The sequence below is a fragment of the Homarus americanus genome, unplaced genomic scaffold, assembly GCF_018991925.1.
Source record: "Homarus americanus isolate GMGI-L3 unplaced genomic scaffold, GMGI_Hamer_2.0 scaffold53277, whole genome shotgun sequence".
Classification (NCBI taxonomy): domain Eukaryota; kingdom Metazoa; phylum Arthropoda; class Malacostraca; order Decapoda; family Nephropidae; genus Homarus; species Homarus americanus.
Window position 1 is genome coordinate 33,454 of NW_024712723.1, and position 19,955 is coordinate 53,408.

Here is a 19,955-nt window from a genome sequence, read left to right on the forward strand (position 1 = left end):
GACGACGGTACGTACCACTATCTGTAAGGTAGGCGTCTCAACAAGAGGTCGTGAACGAGGGAGCTTCCTGAGCCACCAGCCGAGGTAGTGGTAACCATAGAGGCTGGTTTGGTCCACAGGTGTGTTTCCGCATTTGGTCTTGGCATCTGGATCAATACCAGCCACTACCAGGTCTTGCGCTGCCTCTAACCCTCCTCCCTGTGCTGCCGCGTGTAGTGCCGTGTTGTTGTTTATGTCTAATACATGTGGGTCGCAGCGGGTATCTTGCAGAAGCTGTTGCACAACAAGTGTGTGATTGAGCAAGGATGCAATGTAGAGCGGCGTGCGACCGATTGAGTCCCTAGTGTTGGGGTCAGCTCCTTCACTCAGCAGTTCCTTGACACATGACTGGTGACCCCTGCTGGCTGCCACACGTAGGGGGGTGTAACCTGTGGTGTCAGGTTCACCTTAACTGATGATATAGACCTTTACGCCCCGAGTTGTATACACCCTCTTCCGCTGAAGAGGGTCGTCGTGTTTCAACCCGTTTAAAAAAAAACGAGTCCTGGGGCCGGATACTCTGTCATTAAAAATATTTGTACCCTAAGTGTGAACAATACAAACCTTCTGTTTTGATATAAAAATACTTGAACATTTGTAAGAAGACAAAAGATGCGTCTCTTCCAAACTACGACAAATACAAACAATCAAGTCTCTTATCATATACAAAAATGTACGAAAAAGACAAAGTGAAATTTCATATTTCAGAATGTTGATGTAAAATGTTTTATTCATTATTCTATGATAAAACAAGTCTAACAAACATTATTAAAACATATATTATTATTATTTATGCAATCGGGAGTTAGCGACTACTACAGTACATCCGGGTTGAGTGTTACAGCACCTAAGGAGATGGCATAAGTTATGCACTAGATTACGAGCTCACTTGGGGGTGGTGTGGCGGTAATTTTTTTTTTTTTTTAATGGGTTGAAACACGACGACCCTCTTCAAGGGTGTTTAAAACTCCGGGCGTTAGTGTTGTCTTGTACTAACACTTACATTTACCGGTTTGAAATACTTTTAATAAACATTCATCTACTTTCATACAAAGTTTCTAAGCCAAACCACTTATTAAAACAACTGTATACTCGACACACACACAATATACTCACCATTGTCGTCTACAGCCTCCAGGTTGGGTGAGCCTAGGAGTATTAGTCTCCTCACAAACTGGTGGTGACCAGACTGAGAGGCCCAGTGTAGCGGCGTGTAGCAGGACTGCCCTGAACCATCTGCTGAGAGTCCTGCTAGCAGAAGAGGAGATATCAGTTGACTGTGGCCCTCCCTCGCCGCTTTGCTCAGTAGACAGAGACCTTTATCATCAGAATCAACGCTGACGATGGTGGTGGGATCAGCGCCCAGGGAGAGAGAGTCTTTCACCTCCTCTGCGTTACCAGAGATGACTGCCCTTTCCAAGTTCTGTTGCAGACGTGAAAGTGAGTCTCTACCACGCACACACACACACACACATATACGGTATACATATATATAGCAGAATATGTGACCTTGATATATAGTAAACATTTATCAGAAGGCAAATTTAAATACATATATTAACTATGATTGACCAGACAAGAAGTAATGAAGAAGGTAATTGACAGGTGTGCTTCAGGTAATTGACAGGTGTGCTTCACTCACTATTGTTGCCAAGCTCCTGAATCCTGAAGACGCCATACCTGTCTGAGAACACCTGTGGAGGGGAGGTTAATGACACGTGATTAATGTAGTACACCTGTTGGATAATTACCTGTATATTCAGACATTGATTATATAGAACTTGATATATTGTACACTTAAATTACCTGTGTCACCTTGTTATGTTGGCCGGCCATTATGGTAGAGTAATTAGCAGGTGGAGGCTCACAGGTAACGCACTACTTGAGGTCATTGTCGCACAGGTGTGATAACGTGTTACCTCATCCTCGGGCATTTTCCCTCCCCAGTGTGGCCATGTGCGATGATTGGAGACTTAGAGACACAGGTGATGATTGGAGACTTAGAGACACAGGTGATGATTGGAGATTTAGAGACACCGGTGATGATTGGAGATTTACAGACACCGGTGATGATTGGAGACTCAGAGACACAGGTGATGACTGGAGACCTAGAGACACAGGTGATGATTGGAGACTTAGAGACACAGGTGATGACTGGAGACCTAGAGAGACAGGTCACGACAGCCAACAACGCCACACTCAACTTCAATACTGGTTGCTACACAAAGCTTACTAGCCTCTACCGACCCATACGAGTGATTAGATATCGTTTTTATCGCCTCCTGTTATCAGTTCATTGTTGTGTTGGTGACAAATGCCCGTCAATGAATTTATTGTATATTGTTTATATGTCAGCCCGCACACGTGAGGCTCATTATGCGTAAGGTTAGGTTAGGTTTTGTTAGGTTAGGTTTGGTTAGGTTTGGTTAGGTTAATCTACAGGTGAAATAAGCTGGGATGCCTATGATTTTCTGGTGGGCTAAATTTTTCATCTAATTCACACATACACACCTTATGTTTTTATTGAATACAAAGTTAATTAACATGTATCTCAGTTAATAATTAACATGTATCTCAGGTGATAATTAACATGTATCTCAGGTAATAATTAACACGTTTCCCAGGTGATAATTAACACGTATCTCAGGTAATAATTAACACGTTTCCGAGGTAATAATTAACATGTATCAGGTAATAATTAACATGGATTTCAGGTAATAATTAACACGTATCTCAGGTAATAATTAACATGTATCTCAGGTGATAATTAACATGTATCCCAGGTAATAATTAACATGTATCTCAGGTGATAATTAACATGTATCTCAGGTGATAATTAACATGTATCTCAGGTGATAATTAACATGTATCTCAGGTGATAATTAACATGTATCTCAGGTGATAATTAACACGTATCTCAGGTAATAATTAACATGGATCTCAGGTAATAATTAACACGTATCTCAGGTAATAATTAAAAGCACAAGATAACCTTTAACTCCGAACCTGATAACGTGCAGTCTTAATCAGTCCTTAGAGATTGATATGTTACTGAGGATGAGGGAGGCTAATGGAGGGTGTTGGAGGGTGATGAAGGGTGTTGGAGGGGTCTTGAAGGGTGATGAAGGGTGTTGAAGGGTGTTGGAGGGTGATGAAGGGTGTTGGAGGGGTCTTGAAGGGTGATGAAGGGTGTTGGAGGTGATGAAGGTGTTGGAGGGTCTTGAAGGGTGATGAAGGGTGTTGAAGGGTGTTGGAGGGTGATGAAGGTGATGAAGAGGTGTTGAGGGTGATGAAGGGTGTGATGAAGGGTGTGGAGGGTGATGAAGGGTGTTGGAGGGGTCTTGAAGGGTGATGAAGGGTGATGAAGGGTGATGAAGGGTGTTGGAGGCTGAGGGATGGGTGTTGTGTAGTTCTGTGACGTCATAATAATGTTCTGTGACGTCATCATAATGTTCTCTTGAGTCATTATAATGTTGTGGCTGGGTGGCGCCGAGAGGGCGTGGCTAGCTGACGACAGGAGGCGTGGCTGTGTGGTGCGGGGAAGGCGTGGCTATCTGGCGACGGGAGGCGTGGCTGTGTGGCGCGGGGAAGGCGTGGCTATCTGGCGACGGGAGGCGTGGGGCAGGACAGGGCAGGGCGCGGCAGTGTGTGTGTGTGTGCCCGTGTGTTACCGTGCGTGTCCCACTGCTGAGCCCCAACGAACCTTCCCAAACTCTCCGACGAATTCGATATTTTCCGAACTTTTATTTACGAACTTTTGTTACGACGTGTTGGTGGTGCGCCCGACCCAGGGAGGCAGGACTCCGTGAGAGCCCCTGGGCGGGGGCGTGGCCCCTCGCTGCCCCAGCCAGGTCAGTACAGGTCAAAGAGACCTGAGCCGAGTCGCGTGTTACCTGTGTTAGTAGTTACAGGCAGTGTGTGTGTGTGTGTGTTAGTATACCTTACAGTGTTTTTGTTCAAACACAAAAGTCAATTACTGTCTGCAAACTTTTGTTTAGTAAATAGATGGTGGGGAAACATTCTGGAACCTTACACGTCTTTAGTGTGTGTGTCTGTCTGTGTGAGTATTCATGTATGTATCAGTGTCTGTGGTGTGTGGCGGAGTGGATACAACACTCGCCCCTAAAGCTCGCTGGTTCGCTCCCAGGGTATCCACATCCCACCCAGCTGTGGTTTGGTACCTTACTTTACGGTTGAGGAAATGAACACGGACGAGTACAGTGTATTGTCTTAGGGAAACAGTAAATAATCATAATATTTCCTTCCTGTTATCTTAACTTTCTCAATTCCTGTGTTATCTTAGTTATAGTTTCTTAGTATTATCTTATTCCTTCTAAGCATTTTTTATTACATTATGTTCCGTTGAGAGATAGATAGATAGATAGATAATTCAATAAAATCGTCATACATGTCTTATAAACAATTTACCTAGACACTGCAGGTACATAAACAATGATAAACAGTAAGGTGTCTGGCCAAGTGTAGCCACCTGAGGTTATGGTCAGCTGTGCCATATGTTTTAACTCTGTTCTGTTCCTCGTGTTCCTAACCTAACCTTAACCTAACATCTCTTTACCTTACTAGTCAAACCTAACCTAACCTAACCTAACCTAACCTAATCTAACCTTAACCTAACCTAACCTTAACCTAACCTAACCTAACCTAACCTAACCTAACCAAACCAGTTACAAGGTCCAATAACAACTCCAGCAGCCATATTTAGAAAACATTCTCATCAAAATTCTGACATGATTTAGGCAACACAGCTCCTGATCCCCGTAGAGAGCCATAACACAACCCTGATAGCGCTGACACTGGTTCCTTAACTCCAGGTGATGCTCTCGCTCTGCATGTGTCTACAAGCGTTAGTGAGTTGGACAGCCCGCAAGTACACTCAGGTAAATGTGTCCTACTTGTGTGTGTGTGTGTGTGTGTGTTTTTGTGTGTGTACCTAAAGGGGCTCCCGCACACATGTATACACGCACCATACATAAAAGCATAATTATAATAAAAACGTACAGGGAAATCCACACATACACATACAACCCTCACACACACACACACACACACACACACACACACACACGTACTAGTACTAACTAACTATTGTCATTGTCACATTAACAAAAAAAAAGTTTGGTTTTCTTTACAACAAATAGACTCTCTCTCTCTCTCTCTCTCTCTCTCTCTCTCTCTCTCTCTCTCTCTCTCTCTCTCTCTCTCTCTCTCTCTCTCTCTCTCTCTCCTATTCACTGTTTTCTCTAATTACTCTTTATCATCTACGGTCATTATTATTCTTCCTTCATCACATTAATTAGGATCTTAGTTACGATACAGTGGTGAGGAGGAGGAGGATGAAGAGGAGGAGGAGGAGCAGGTGGAAGAGGAGGAGGAGGAGCAGGTGGAAGAGGAGTAAGAGGAGGAGGAGGAGGAGCAGGTGGAAGAGTAGTAAGAGGAGGAGGAGGTGGAAGAGGAAGAAAAGTTTGTGCCATTGCCAAAACCTAATCTAGCCAACATGGTGTCACCTCTCGCCCGCCTACTCGCATGGTCTGTTTGGTCATCCGCATAGTGTTACTGTGTGTTACTGTGTGTGTTTTCCTTCGCTTAGTGTTACAGTAAGAGTTTTTCCTTCGCTTAGTGTTACAGTGTTTTTCCTACACAGTGTTACAAGCAGTAGGGTATCTATTGAAAAGGTTTATACTATGATTCCTCCGCCTTCACACACTTAATAATATAACCCGTATACTTATGCACTTTATACCCAGTCTACATTCCCTCATTATGGCTGAGTTATGTTATATAACTAGGAATTAACAACATTCTTCAAGGCGGCAACTTGAACCCGGAAATACCACTAGAGGGAAGGTTGGTGTGTGTGTGTGTGTGTGTGTGTGTGTGTGTGTGTGTGTGTGTGTGTGTGTGTGTGTGTGTGTGTGTGTGTGCCACTAAAGTACAAATGTTAACACTCTTAATTTTAACATTCACTAATTCAATTACTCCAACCAATTCAACAACTAGTCAGTTCCATTCGTCAAACTCACGAATCACCAATTACACAACAAACTATATTTACCCTCACACAGTATTTTAATATTTCTCTCTAAAGCCACGATAAGCTTAAGAGGCTCCCACGACACCAGCTAAACCTGCGTTAAGTTCAAGATCAGACTCAGTAAACAGTGAATTTAAATATACTAAAGTCAATAACTATCACCAAAATACGACTAATCACTGCGGGATCTCTTTCATCCAGACCAATGGCAATATACACTTACTGCTTATTATAAACTGTGATTTATAACTAAATAGTTATATTTTATAAGGAAAAACATTTATAAATATACCAGACATACACTCGGCCCCTCCCTCCTCTCCTCATCCGGAAATTTATCTTCGCTCATATCAAGTTGAGAAAACGTCTCATATTTTTATTACTCCCGAGGCGCTGTTATCACCGCAGGGGTTGGTGTGCAGGGGGAGCACATGGTGTTTTAGAAGAGTTACAACCACGAAGTAGATTACACGTGAATGTCTTGAAGCAGATGTTTGGATGCTTTTGTGACTGGTGAAGGTCGTGTGTGGCGGTGGTAGTGTTTGGAAGGTTTACACAGTTACATAGATTAATAAATTATTTAAGACAGATGTCGGATCACCTGAAGATTCTCCCCCTTCCCTTTCATCCTTCTTCTCCTCCATCACTCTCCTTATCCTTCATTATCCTTGTCCACAATCTTCCTCCTCCTCCTTCGCTCTTACCGGGTATTCCTTCACTGTTTCTACCTTGTTCTTAGACGCTTATTAAACAAACTAACAGACAGGCAGAAGGAAATAGATGCTAAACCAACAGACAGGGATGATTACTTTATCATTCTTGCAGATGTTAAGTGTGGCCTAATCATTCTTAGGAGAGGTAGTTACTCTTCCTTATTGATTATAATAACGATACTACTACTACTACTACTAATAATAATAATAATAATAATAATGTTCTCAGTTGTTGCTACACCGCCTTAGTTTCGTAAGAGTGATGGTGAAAACGTTTACACAAATTAATGTAGTGCATTCGGTAAAAATAATGTTCGGTGAAGTTAAGTCAGGTCAGGTCAGGTCACGTCAGGTTAGGTTTGATAAAAAAAAGTTAATGTTTTCACCCGACAATTACCCTCGACTTCAAAGCCCTGCCTACTGTGTGTGATGAAAATTGTTGATACCGAGGTAGGTGGTCAAATTCTATTGAAACATGAAGGAATTAATATTTTGTTTTATTTCTGAGGTTGTCCTGTACCGACTCTTTACCGGCCAGGTGTATACTAGTGTGTGACAGTCCCCACGAGGCTCAGTGTGTGACAGTCCCCACGAGGCTCAGTGTGTGACGTCAGGGAGAAAAAGAGTGACTGCGTCGTGTTTACCTTCCGGTTGGTAATGGCTGGGGAGTTACCTTGAGTCAACACGTCACCGCTCTCCTCCCAGACGTAGTACAGTGTTTGTTATCATACTAACTACTTAAGGGATTATGGTCTTAAGAGTATAGCACATTGACGCAGTAGCTACAGTTGGTACAAATATGGTGAACTATAATGGTCTTAGTTCTATTCCACAGTTTGTTATATTCTCGTGACAATATCTGTATAAGCACATACGCACTAAGACCCCCTGCCCGCTTCCTGATTATGAGTCAGCCTTATGAGTCGACTCCACCTGACTCACACGTCAGTTGTGGCGCCATGGACACTCTTAACTCAGTAGTGGGTGGCACCATCATAGTGCACCACTGCTCATGTGCACTTTTAAACGTGTGCACCACTACCCATGTGCACAATTACACATATAGAGAAGCGAAGGAAGTGTGAGACACAAGAACTGCCCCCCACCACCCCCTACCTCACCCTCACAGTGCATCACACAGCTGGTCTCCTCCTCACACGAAGGAGGAGGGAGAAACACGTCAGGAATCTGTCGGGAACTGCAGTTGTGAGTTTCCCTGCGTCACTCTACCCTGCCACCTAGAGGGTAACCTGTGCGTGTTTATGAGTGACGGGAAAAATACGGAAGCTACGTGTGTCTTAGTTGTGTGAAGACAGTGTTACTATTATTATTGTTGTTGTTGTTGTTGTTGTTGTTGTTGTTACTGTTGCCTGGAGGACCCAGAACCCACCCCTGGGAGGTATGTTGGGTTAAAAGCAGGGTGGGTCGTTCACAGTGTCCCCTATAACCCACCCCAGGAGGCAGGAAGCACCTTTAAACCATTAGAGAGGCAATAAAGGCTCAGCAGCACATGGCAGCCTCCCCTCCCGGCGCCACAACGCACACACGCCAGTGTCTTGTCTCTTGGGAATTTGGTTCGATCTCGGGGACCTCACAGTCTACGCAGGTTTAAATGGGTACCAGTACCTAACTTTACAGATGGGGAAGTGATGGCAGTAGAGTGCAGTGTCGATAATTTAGTACTGTACAGGTATAGTGTTTTGGATTTGGTGGGAGTATTATACTGTATATGCTTATTTTTATTTCGGATAGTCCGGACTTTTGGTTAATCCGGACTATCCTCCTCACATTTCGTCCGGATTATCGAATACGTCTCGGATACCGCCATGACAATATCCACACGCTAAATTTAGTCAAAATCCATCATAACCCACCGAACAGGCAGGCCCCCCCTCCCCCCCCCCACAAGGACTCTGTGAGACGAAACTACACGAAATTCTTCAAGTTGGAAGTTAGTGGCTGTGATGTGATACCTACAGCGTAACGTAACTAGTATAGTTAGACCACCAGGCTGACGGTGTGTCTGTTAGCCAAGTGTGTGTGTGTGTGTGTACGTGCTACCTTGACCTCCTCCTCCTGTAAGATAGAGTGAGAACAAATCTTCAGGTCATCCGGATTGGGGTCTATTAGAACTGGGCCCCATCTGACCCCCCCCCCCTAATACCTTCAACAGGTGTCATAATAAACCCCCAAACAGGAGCCCTTGTTACCCGGGGGAGCGACACACAGTCATCACTATATCGGGGTTGTGAGTGACACCTGAGCCGGGTCGTGTTCACCTGTGTTGATGTAATGTTAATGATTAGTTGTTGGTGGAGGATGTTGTTCTCTCTCTCTGTAATGACTTAATACTCTTTATCTGTCTATCTCTCTTTCCTTCTTCCCTCCTATTAATTACCCTTCCTTCTGCCCTTTCCCTTACCTTCCTTCTCTCCTCCCCCCCCCCAGGGTAACTTGGCAGAGCCCACAGACCCATGGCATCACATGACAGTGTGTCTGGTGCATTCACTTCCTGGCTCTCTCTCTCTCTCTCTCACAATTACATATAAATTCATAATTTACGGATAAAATAATCTTATATTAAATTACCTTAAGGCATTAACTGGTGTGAACACGAGAGAGAGAGAGAGAGAGAGAGAGAGAGAGAGAGAGAGAGAGAGCATCACCTGCAGTGTGTACCACCTGAGAACTTGGCACCAGCTGCCTTGATGAGGTAACCACCTGGGTGTGTTGCACAGCGTCCAGCCCCTCTCCCCTCACCTTCACCCCTCTCCCCTCACCTTCACCCCTCACCTCTTGTACCCCTCTCCCCTCATCTTCACCTTCCTCCCTTCATTTAACAATAGAAAGGTAGCTGTAGTGGTGTTAAGTGTGTGATCAGCAGGTGGGGTCAGCAGGTGTGGTCAGCAGGTGTGGTCAGCGGGTATGATCATTAGGTGTGGTCAGCAGGTATGATCATTAGGTGTGGTCTGCAGGTATGGTCAGGTATGGTCAGCAGGCATGATCAGTATTTGTGGTCAGTAGGCGTGGTCATTAAGTATGATCAGAAGGTGCGATCAGCAGATGTGGTCAGCAGGTGTGGTCCCACCTCACCATCACCAGCAAGATGTGGTCGCGTGTGTCACCAGCCAGCACTGAGCTTATGTTGGCACAGCACCAATCTCTCTCTCTCTCTCTCCACCAGTAATACCTGTACAGTACTCTCATCTACAGGTATTTTGTTCGCTGTTAATTATCTTGTACAGGTGAAGAAGGAGCTTACGTTGAAGTGTGACTGAGGGCGTGTTGAGGGTGGTGGTGTGGTGGTGGTGGTGTGGTGTGGTGGTGTAGTGTTGGTGATGGTGGTGTGGATTAGGTTAGGTTAGGATGAGTTGGGATAATAACAAACAACATCAAAACAGAAATACCTTTTAGAAAATATAATAAACTCGACGCCAGAATAATTCCCCACCATTAAAACTCCCTAAAGGCCATAAAGATAAAAATAACCTTTCCAGCTACTCAAAAGCGCCCAGGGCCTTAACCCACCCCCCTCGTGTATCATGAGTGGGGGGTATCCCAAGCATCTCACCCACCTCACCCCTCTTCTGGCCCTTACCTTACCTCTTTCCTCACCCTCACCTCATCTTCACTCCTTATCTTACACCTAACCTAAATGTGTAGGGTTATTTTATGAAACTATCGTCCCCACCCAATAACCCACCCCACCCCTCGTGACCCATGCCCCTATTAATCACACCATCCCACAACTAATAACCCACCCCACCACCCATTATAACCCACCCCACCCCCATAACCCACCCCACCCCCATAACCCACCTCACACACTCCCTGTGCCTCAAATCCAACCATTTCTCACCATTGTTTGTCATTAAGGGCTTGGGGAGCGTCTTACACGTGTCTTCCTCACACACACACACACACGACGGGATTCTCTCTCTCACCTGTGCCGGTTTATTTCACCTGAAGATTAACCACCCTAACGCCTCCTGGGGTTAGAAGGGGTTAGGGAATTAGGTTAGGTTGCTTAATTAGGTTAAGCTAGATTAGTATTAGGTTAGGTTAGCGTTAGGATGGTTAATCTTCAAGTAAAATAAGCTGTGGTGTCTAATCAGCCGGTGCTCCGAGATACTTTTGGTTTAATCGACTAAGATGACTTATTGTTTATTACTGTTCATGATGGCCCAGTATGTATTAAGTAACTTCAGTAATGGACTTGTTACGTGGAAAGCGTAGTTTTATAACGAAGAGGTGTACCAGGAAAACACAAACATCTTGACTAATAAAACGTTATACATTCAGAAAATATTGAATATACTTAACGACCGCACTAAATTGGCCCCCATCCTAGACGACTTATTCAAGGTAATTCTTAAGTATGAGGTCAAGATTAACTTAAAACAAGAATATCATAAATGACCTCCTTCGTTAGCGGGTCCAAACCAGGTATCCTGTACGGGCTACCAAAGGCACAATCAAAGATAAAAGTCGTGTCGCGGTTCAGTTCTGGTGCCCCTATTATAGAATGGATATAAATTCACTAGAGTCGGTGCAGCGAAGAATGACAAAAATGATTCCGACTTAGAAACCTTCCATATCAGGATAGGTTAAAGAAACTTAACTTGCATCCCTAGAAAGACGAAGAGTGCAGGGAGATATGATAGAAGTATTTGAGGGTGAAAGGAATCAATAAAGGGATATAGATAAAGTTCTTATAATATCCGAGCAGGATTGGACTCGGAGCAACGGATTCGTTGATGTTTAGGGTTTAGGAGGAGATAGGAAGGAACTGGTTCCTAAATAGGGCGGTGGACGAGGTGAAAAGCTTAGCAACTTTGTAGTAAGTGCTGGAACTCTGGAAAGTTTTAAAAGGAGGCTGGATGATTCATGGATGATAGAGTGGTAGTAACTCGACAGGAGCTGCCATACAGGCCAACCGGCCTATTGCAGACTCCTTATGTTCTTATGTTCTCATAAAGGAACTACTGTACTCTTTAACAATGGTTTCCTAAGAACTTACAGACGCTTATAGAGGCAAAACACTTCATAGGGTTTTGGTCCCACAGCGCCTCACCGTCCCTAAATATTCTATCTATGTCACCATCCTGCACACAGTAACCCATTTTCACCCTTACAAACAAACTTAAGAAGCTCCTCAATGAATTTTATCCACAAATTTCTCTTAGACTAGTCTTCAAAGCCCAGAGTTCAATTAAAAATTCTTTGAAACTAAAGGCACTACACCACCCACACACCCGTAAGTTGTTTGTCAATTTACGTGTTAGCTGTAGGGCAGCATATATAGGTAAAACTAAAAGACATTTGATAACTCGCTTAATGAGCACGGCCTGAACGGCCCAGTTAATTACCCAACCACCAAATTCAGCTTATTCGTAACCACGCCCACCAACATCTCACCCGTTTCCACAGTTGTTGGCAGGACCAACTGTGAGACGGGCCTCCTCGATATGGAAACTTTAAGTAAAGCCATCCATTTGTGTTATGGCTTCCTGTGAATTGTTGTGTTTTTTCACACTAGGCTCGTCTAAATTAAGGTAATACCTCCTGTATATTTTAGTTGTGTACGTAGGTCTCCTGTCATGTTTATTGGTTTTAACTTATATTGCTCTTTTAAAGTTTTGCGGAAGGTCAATTTTAGAATAATGTTCCGTTTTTATTGTGTATGACCTGTAATGTGTTAAAACCTTTTGGTTGTTCTCTATACAGTAAGCTCTGATGGTAAATGATTTTACGAAACATTGGTGATTAATGAAACCTGTTAGTCAAGACGTTTGTGTTTTCCCTGGTTCTCTTCTTTCGTTATGTATGTATGTGTGGCGACCTGTGGTGCAATGGTCAGCATCCTCGCCTCCCAGGCAGTGACACAGGTTCGATCACCGGGCAGGGTGAAGCTATGGGCAGGTTTTTTACGCCATTTGCCTCTGTCTACCAGCAGTGGAATTGGGAACCTCGATGTTAATCGATTTGCTGATCGTGTTCCGGGGTAATGGTTAGCCAGTGCAGTTGGCGAGTTGTCGGTCTTCTCGGACTATTCCTTGACACACGTTGTTGTGTAGTGTATTTACGATGGTTTTTAACTGATTCTTCCTTCCTCCTCCCCTCCCTCCCACCCTCTTCCTTCCTTCCTCTCCCCTCCCTCCCTTCTTAACCTTCCCTTCCTCCCTCCCCTCCCACCCTCTTCAACCTTCCCTTCCTCTCCCCTCCCTCCCTCCCTCCTCTTCAACCTTCCCTTCCTCTCCCCTCCCTCCCTCCCTCCTCCCAGGGCATCTCGTTTCCCTCTGTTAGCCATATATCAACCCTCCTCCCTCCCCCAGCGCGTGATCTTCCTCCTCCTCCTCCTCACCCTCCTCCACGCGTACTGCCTTTAACAGATCCTTGTGGGACCTGACCATATATCGTCTACCATGACTTCTCCTAGTGGACCCCAGTGACCTCTTCCATGACCCCTTGTCAGAGACCCCAGTGACCTCTTCCATGACCTCTACCTCCTAGTGAGACCCCAGTGACCTCTTCCATGACCTCCTTGTGAGAGACCCCAGTGACCTCTTCCATGACCTCTACCTCCTAGTGAGACCCCAGTGACCTCTTCCATGACCTTCTTGTGAGACCCCAGTGACCTCTACCTCCAGGTGACCGGGCGTTATATAAGTGTGGCTCTATGACTGTGTTGCCTCAGTTAACTGTTAAAACCTCTTTGTTGTGGCCTATAGTATTTGTATCAAGATAATTACCTCGTGTTTTTATCTTTACTTGAGTCCCACCTGTGTGTGTGGTAGGGGTTCCCGGGTCCTTCCTCCGCCCCACACCACCCCCACACCTCCACCACCCATCCCCTCCCCCCACATCCCTCCACATCCTCCTCCCACACCCCACATCCTCCACACACACATCCCCTCACCCCCCACAGCCATCCCCTCACCCCCACACCCACATCCCCTACACCCCACCCCCCACACACTCTCCCACACCCCACCACACCTGGTAGGCATGCACATGTATATAAGTGACTCATGTGGTTTAAATATACGTGTTAGTTAAGTTTATTAACACGACCGACTGGTGTTAATAGCTCGACAACAACATATTAGAGCTGGACCCCAATAACATGGTTAGGTTAGGCTGGGTTGGGTTGAAGCTAGGTTAGGTTGGGCCAGGCTGGGCTGGAGTTGAGTTAGGTTAGAGCTAGGCTAAGGTTAGGTAAGCTAGGCTGGGTCGTGACTTATTAAGACTGGGGCACATAGATGATCAGTCGAATCTCACAGTTGATTGATTGAATGATTGATTAGTCATGGAATTACGTCATAATACCATTCAGTCAAGTCATTTTGAGGGTTGGCGACCCTGGCCCTCCTCCCCAACCAAAATAGTGGACATCAACAACTTACCCCCAGTCCGTGTGTGTGTCGCAGGGCAGTGTTGGGGAGAAGCTAGCGCGTGAGGAGTTATTGTGGAGGAGAGAGTAATAGGGGGGTGTGAGAGAGAGAGAGAGAGAAGAGAGAGAGAAGAAGTCTGTCGACTTTGGCACGGTGCTGTCATCTCCCTCCCCTGATCACCTCTCATTACTGTCTCTTGACTACTCCTCCCTACTTACCTTACTGTCAGCCTCCTTATCTCCCTACCTCCCTCACCGTCCACCTCCCTACAGTCATCACCACCACCACAGTCATCACCACCACCACCACCACAGTCATCACCACCACAGTCATCACCACCACAATCATCACCACCACCACCACAGTCATCATCACCACAGTCATCACCACCACCACCACCACAGTCATCACCACCACGATCATCATCACCACAGTCATCACCACCACCACAGTCATCACCACCACGGTCATCACCACCACAGTCATCACCACCACCACCACCACAGTCATCACCACAGTCATCACCACCACAGTCATCACCACCACCACCACAGTCATCACCATCACCTAAACTGAGCTGATCGTGTCTATGGGGTCTAATGTAGTCAGGTTTACGACACAAGACGCCCTGGAAGTCAACACGGTAGATGGTGGGGTGGGGGAGAGGGGGGGCTCAAATGTCGTACTGCAGATGTGAGCGACAGTGCCACCACAGTCATGCGTCTGGCACCCTCAGCACCGAGTCTAGACAACTTTGTAGGTAATTTTTTGCGCAATTTTTTGATGTTTCTTTGAAGATCACGAGACATCTTCCGGTGACGTCCATCACTTTTCCTCCCTCTAGTGGTACTCTCTCTCTCCTCACGTTCACCTCCCTCTCCTCACGCCCACCTCCCTCTCCTCACGCCCACCTCCCTCTCCTCACGCCCACCTCCCTCTCCTCACGCCCACCTCCATCTCCTCACGCTCACCTCTACCTTGCCTTGCGTTAATGTCGGAAAAAGAGATCAATGCGCGCGTGTATGTGTGTGTGTGGCTATCGAGAGGGGTGTCTGTTGTAGTGGACGTGATAGTTGTTAAGTATGGCCACGTACAGAAACACACACAGCCGAGTACACGCACACATACACAGCCACGTACAGAAACACACACAGCCGAGTACACACACACACACAGCCGCGCACACAGGTCGCCGGCACCAGGAAGCATATTGTTACAGCTGAAAGTAAATATTATGCCGGTTGGTGACTGACTTTACCGGAATATATAGTGGTGACGTGCTGCCTGGTGACGTGGTTGCTTGCTGCTGCCTGGTGACGTGGTTGCTGCCTGGTGACGTGGTTGCTTACTGCTGCCTGGTGACGTGGCTGCTTGCTGCTGGCTTACGTGGTTGCTTGCCTGGTGACGTGGCCGCCTGGTGACGTGGTTGCTTGCTGCTGCCTGGTGACGTGGTTTGCTACTGCTGCCTGGTGACGGGTTGCTTGCTGCCGCCTGGTGACGTGGTTGCTTGCTGCCTGCCTGGTGACGTGGTTGCTTGCTGCTGCCTGGTGACGTGGTTACTGTTGCTGCTGGTGACGTGGTTGCCTGCTGGTGACGTGGTTGCTGCACTGCCTGCCTGGTGACGTGGTTGATTACTGCTGCCTGGTGACGTGGTTGATTACTGCTGCCTGTTGGTTGCTTGCTGCTGCCTGGTGTGACCGCTGCCTGGTGACGTGGTTGCTTACTGCTGCCTGGTGACGGCTGGTACTGCTGCCTTACTGGTGACTGCTGCCTGACGTGGTTGATTACTGCTGCCTGGTGACGTGGTTGCTTGCTGCTGCCTGGTGACGTGGTTGCTTGCTGCTGCCTGGTGACGTGGTTGCTTACGCTGCCTGGTGACGTGGTTGCTTGCTGCTGGGTGACGTGGTTGCTTGCTGCTGCCTGGTGACGTGGTTGCTTGCTGCTGGCTGGTGACGTGGTTGCTTGCTGCTGGCTGGTGACGTGGTTGCTTGCTGCTGGCTGGTGACGTGGTTGCTTGCTGCTGCCTGGTGACGTGGTTGCTGCTGCTGCCTGACGTGGTTGCTTGCTGCTGCCTGGCTAGTTGTGGTAGTGGTTGTGGTGTGTGTGTGTGTGTGTGATGGTGGTAGTGTGGTGGCAATGGTGGTAGTGTGGTAGTGTGGTGGTGGTGAGGTAGAGATGTGTGGTAGTTGTGGTATGATGATGGTAGGTGGTGATGGTGGTAGGTGTGGTGATTGTGGTGGTGGTGGTGATGGTGGTAGTTGTGGTGGTGTTGATGTGGTGACAGATGGTGGTAGGTGTGTGATTGTGGTGGTGGTGGTGAGTTGTGTGATGGTGGTGATGGTGGTAGGTGTGGTGATTGTGGTGGTGGTGATGGTGGTAGTTGTGGTGGTGTTGATGATGGTGGTGGTAGTGGTGTGATGTGTGGTGGTGGTGTGGTGGTGTGGTGTGTGGTGGTGGTGGTGGTGATGGTGGTAGTTGTGGTGGTGTTGATGATGGTGGTGGTAGTTGTGGTAGTGATGATGGTAGTTGTGGTGATGGTGGTAGGTGTGGTGATTGTGGTGGTGGTGGTGATGGTGGTAGTTGTGGTGGTGTTGATGATGGTGGTGGTGGTAGTTGTGGTAGTGATGATGGTAGTTGTGGTAGCTGCTGGGAGGAAGTACAATCATGTCACCTGAGAGAACTTGTTGTGGGTGCCAGAGCCAAGTTGGTGTTGTCAGGGGAAGGCTGCCCACCTCCCTCCCTCCCTCATACCTAACCTCCATCACCCCCCTCCCCCCCTCACCACCTTGCCAAGAGATCTCACAAGCGTGGTGTGGAATAATACTAATAATAGCAGCGGTGCGCCATAATAATAGTGTCAGGCGAAAAGGTCAATGGTAGATGGTGGTCTTATATGGTAGTGTTGGGTTTCTGTGAGGTGGAGCCTATTAACCATCTGTAGTGACTAGTAGGACACATCTTATAGCCAATAGCACTAATAGCACACGCTGATACAGAACCAAGACACATACAGTACATTACCGTTCTCTCTCTGTCCCTTGTTCCGGTCAGGGGAAACTGAAGTATAATAATTTACTTCTCGTTACACTGAGTTTTGTGTGTGTGAAAAAGATAAATATTGTGCAACACTCTGGTGGACCTGTTGGAGGCTCACCGCACCACCCCTCCTCTCTTATATACGCCATTTGATTTTGTGGCATAATGGTCGTGGCTGCAGCGTGTTGGATTCCCTTGTGGAGAGTTGAATCATCATTGGAGGCATTCTGAATTCCTCCCTCCCTCCTACCCTCTCTCGTACCCTCCCTCCCTCCCTCCCATACCTTTCAATATGTTTCACCAAATGTCAAAAATATTTCCAAATTAGAACAAAATATATTTATTATTGCTAATACAACTTAAAAAAATATAAACATTAATCAGAAAATAGTTTAATCATCAGGTAAAATAAGCTGTGGGGGCGGGGGGGGGGGGCCTATTCTTCAGGTGATGCCAAACAATTTATGTATACAAGTTCTGATGGAAAATTTGGCTGAGTTTAAGTAGTTTTCTTCTGCCTTAGACACTGCTCACCTGCCTACCTGTCATAATATTTTGGTAGAGATAAATACTGGGGTGTTGAGATGTTTACCTGTGTATGTGTTCTCAGTGTCAGGTGATGTGATCGTTTTTTATGCACACATACACCGTGTACGTGCAAATATGTGCGTGTGTGTTTATTTCCAATCTCCAAGGACAGGTCATTGCACTCACCGCCTCCACCCTCGCTGTGGTGGTGGTAGTTGTGGTGGTAGTATTGGTTATAGTACTAATGGTGGTAGTGGTAGTCAGCCATATAGATCTACGGCTTAACTAACTCGGTGGGGTAGTTACGTGTTTGTTAGGATAGTTAGATTATAAAATGTGTAGAAGGCATAACTCAAAATGGAGGTTGGAGCCCATGAAAACGTTGTGGTAGTAGTGGTGGTGGAAGTAGTAGTTGTAGTAGTTGTGGTAGTGGTATATATACACTGGCACCTGCTTGGCACTATGACCTTGACAGCCATGCGAGTGCCACAACTGAGCTCAGTATTGCTACAGTGGCATGTATGTATGTATGTATGTATGTATGGGGTTGTGGTGTATATGTGATTTGTGTACTAACTACCTACATATACGATGATTTATATAATTTAGATACTTGTTTTCAGTACAGAGAGAGACTAGATTTATACAACCTCTTTATTAAACTTTCTCTTGAAACAGACTATCCATGACGGGGATCGAAGGAAACTAGTGTAGTCACCACTCGAATATACAGACTCCTTCAAAGTTACGTTTTCTGTGATGCTAAATTGTATCCGTTCTCTTTCTCAGCCGCTGAACCATGTCCCCCCGGAGTGCCGAGTCAGCTCAGATACTTCAATAACAGGTGAGTTAGCGTAAACGTCACCTTTAAGTCTTATCTGTGTAAATATTAAACAAAACTAAATACATATTGACGCAGTTTTTAAGATAATGTTCTCGTATGACGTTATAATGTCTCCCGGAATATCGTTTACACCACAAAGGGAAATATTTATTCAGTAAAATCGCCATATAAGAGCCCACATTTGTTGACATCATACAGATAATATAAACACTGGTTAACGCTAAATCACCTTCTAAAACACTAAAAGACTTCACCTCGTCATATCAATACCCTGAAACGTAACGTAGGTTTTAACACTCAGCAAGGCATGAGTGTACGCGACCCTTAACTCACAGAAGACTAATTAATGATCAGATGAACCCTTAACACACCCTAAAGGTCATGTAAACAAGGTCTATATTGGTGTATTAACGGGGAAACAGTTTTTAAGTTAGTTAGGCTTAAAATTTTCTTCGTTTTCTTTGAAGCCAACGAAAATATGATGCGATTTGTTTATAAACGTTAATATAATTCTTCATTGGCTGTGATGAGAACGATATTTTTACCACTCGAGTACATTGAATTACCCCTTGAGTACATTAGCTTCACCCCATGAGTGCAATATGCTGTATGTCTTAACCCTTTTAACACCCTGAGTACAGAGTTGTAACACCCCGAGTACAGAGTTGTAACACCCCGAGTACAGAGACTCAACCTCTTGAAAATGATGACTTAATCTCAAGGTTACCATGACATCACACTCAAGAAGTTAAGTCATCGTACTCAAGACGTTTATCACTTCATAAAGTATTAGTTTTCGGCAGTTTATAAGTCATCATTTTGTCATGTAAGTCGAACCAGCATTAAAGTGTGGTAGACATTTGTACACACACACACACACACACACACACACACACACACACACACACAAACACTTGATAACATGTTTTAAGGTGTAAATTCTATAACTGATAATCTTTATTCAAATTGGCGTCCTAAAAACAAGACCTTGGGCGGAATAATAGAGTCAGCTGGGCGTCATCCCTATTTATAGCCACGATGACGTCATTATCCTGGCTAATTTTTGGCGGGAAGATACGAGACAAAAGGTAAACACGCCCGCACAGACACACGCACACAGTAACACATACAGACTCATGCATACATACACGATCCCCCGCCCCACACACACACACACAAACATACATACACTACCTCAGGTCTCAGATAAAGATGTGTAAGTGTTTTAAAAGGGAGTTACCGTGTGTTAATGATTGAGACAGTGAGGTAGGTGAGGTGACAGACACACCAGTGAGGAAGGAGACGGAGGAGAGCTTGTGGCGAGAGATTCGGTGCTAAGGCTGGGTGGA

The 19,955-nt window shown here is 45.7% G+C and overlaps 1 protein-coding gene and 1 long non-coding RNA gene across 4 annotated transcripts in view; one reads left to right on the plus strand and one right to left on the minus strand.

Moving 5' to 3' along the window:
• The window catches only part of LOC121864075 (serine/threonine-protein phosphatase 6 regulatory ankyrin repeat subunit A-like), a 20,301-nt gene extending 6,054 nt beyond the window's left edge, over positions 1 to 14,247 (minus strand). The window contains exons 1-5 of one of the 3 annotated variants that reach the window (XM_042362981.1): positions 14,211 to 14,247; positions 1,846 to 2,147; positions 1,682 to 1,733; positions 1,156 to 1,462; positions 16 to 428 (exon numbers count right to left, since the gene is read on the minus strand). In XM_042362981.1, coding sequence (XP_042218915.1) covers positions 16 to 428; positions 1,156 to 1,462; positions 1,682 to 1,717 — 756 coding nt within the window. In that variant the 5' untranslated portion in view covers positions 1,718 to 1,733; positions 1,846 to 2,147; positions 14,211 to 14,247. Of the gene's footprint in view, positions 1 to 15; positions 429 to 1,155; positions 1,463 to 1,681; positions 1,734 to 1,845; positions 2,254 to 14,210 lie in introns of those variants that run through there. The other 2 variants (XM_042362988.1, XM_042362996.1) reach the window with 2 other exon arrangements.
• On the plus strand, positions 3,667 to 18,612 carry LOC121864121. Its single transcript, XR_006088555.1, has 3 exons — positions 3,667 to 3,890; positions 4,872 to 4,937; positions 18,552 to 18,612. It is a non-coding gene; the product is annotated as an uncharacterized LOC121864121 (long non-coding RNA).
• Positions 18,613 to 19,955: the final 1,343 nt, after the last annotated feature.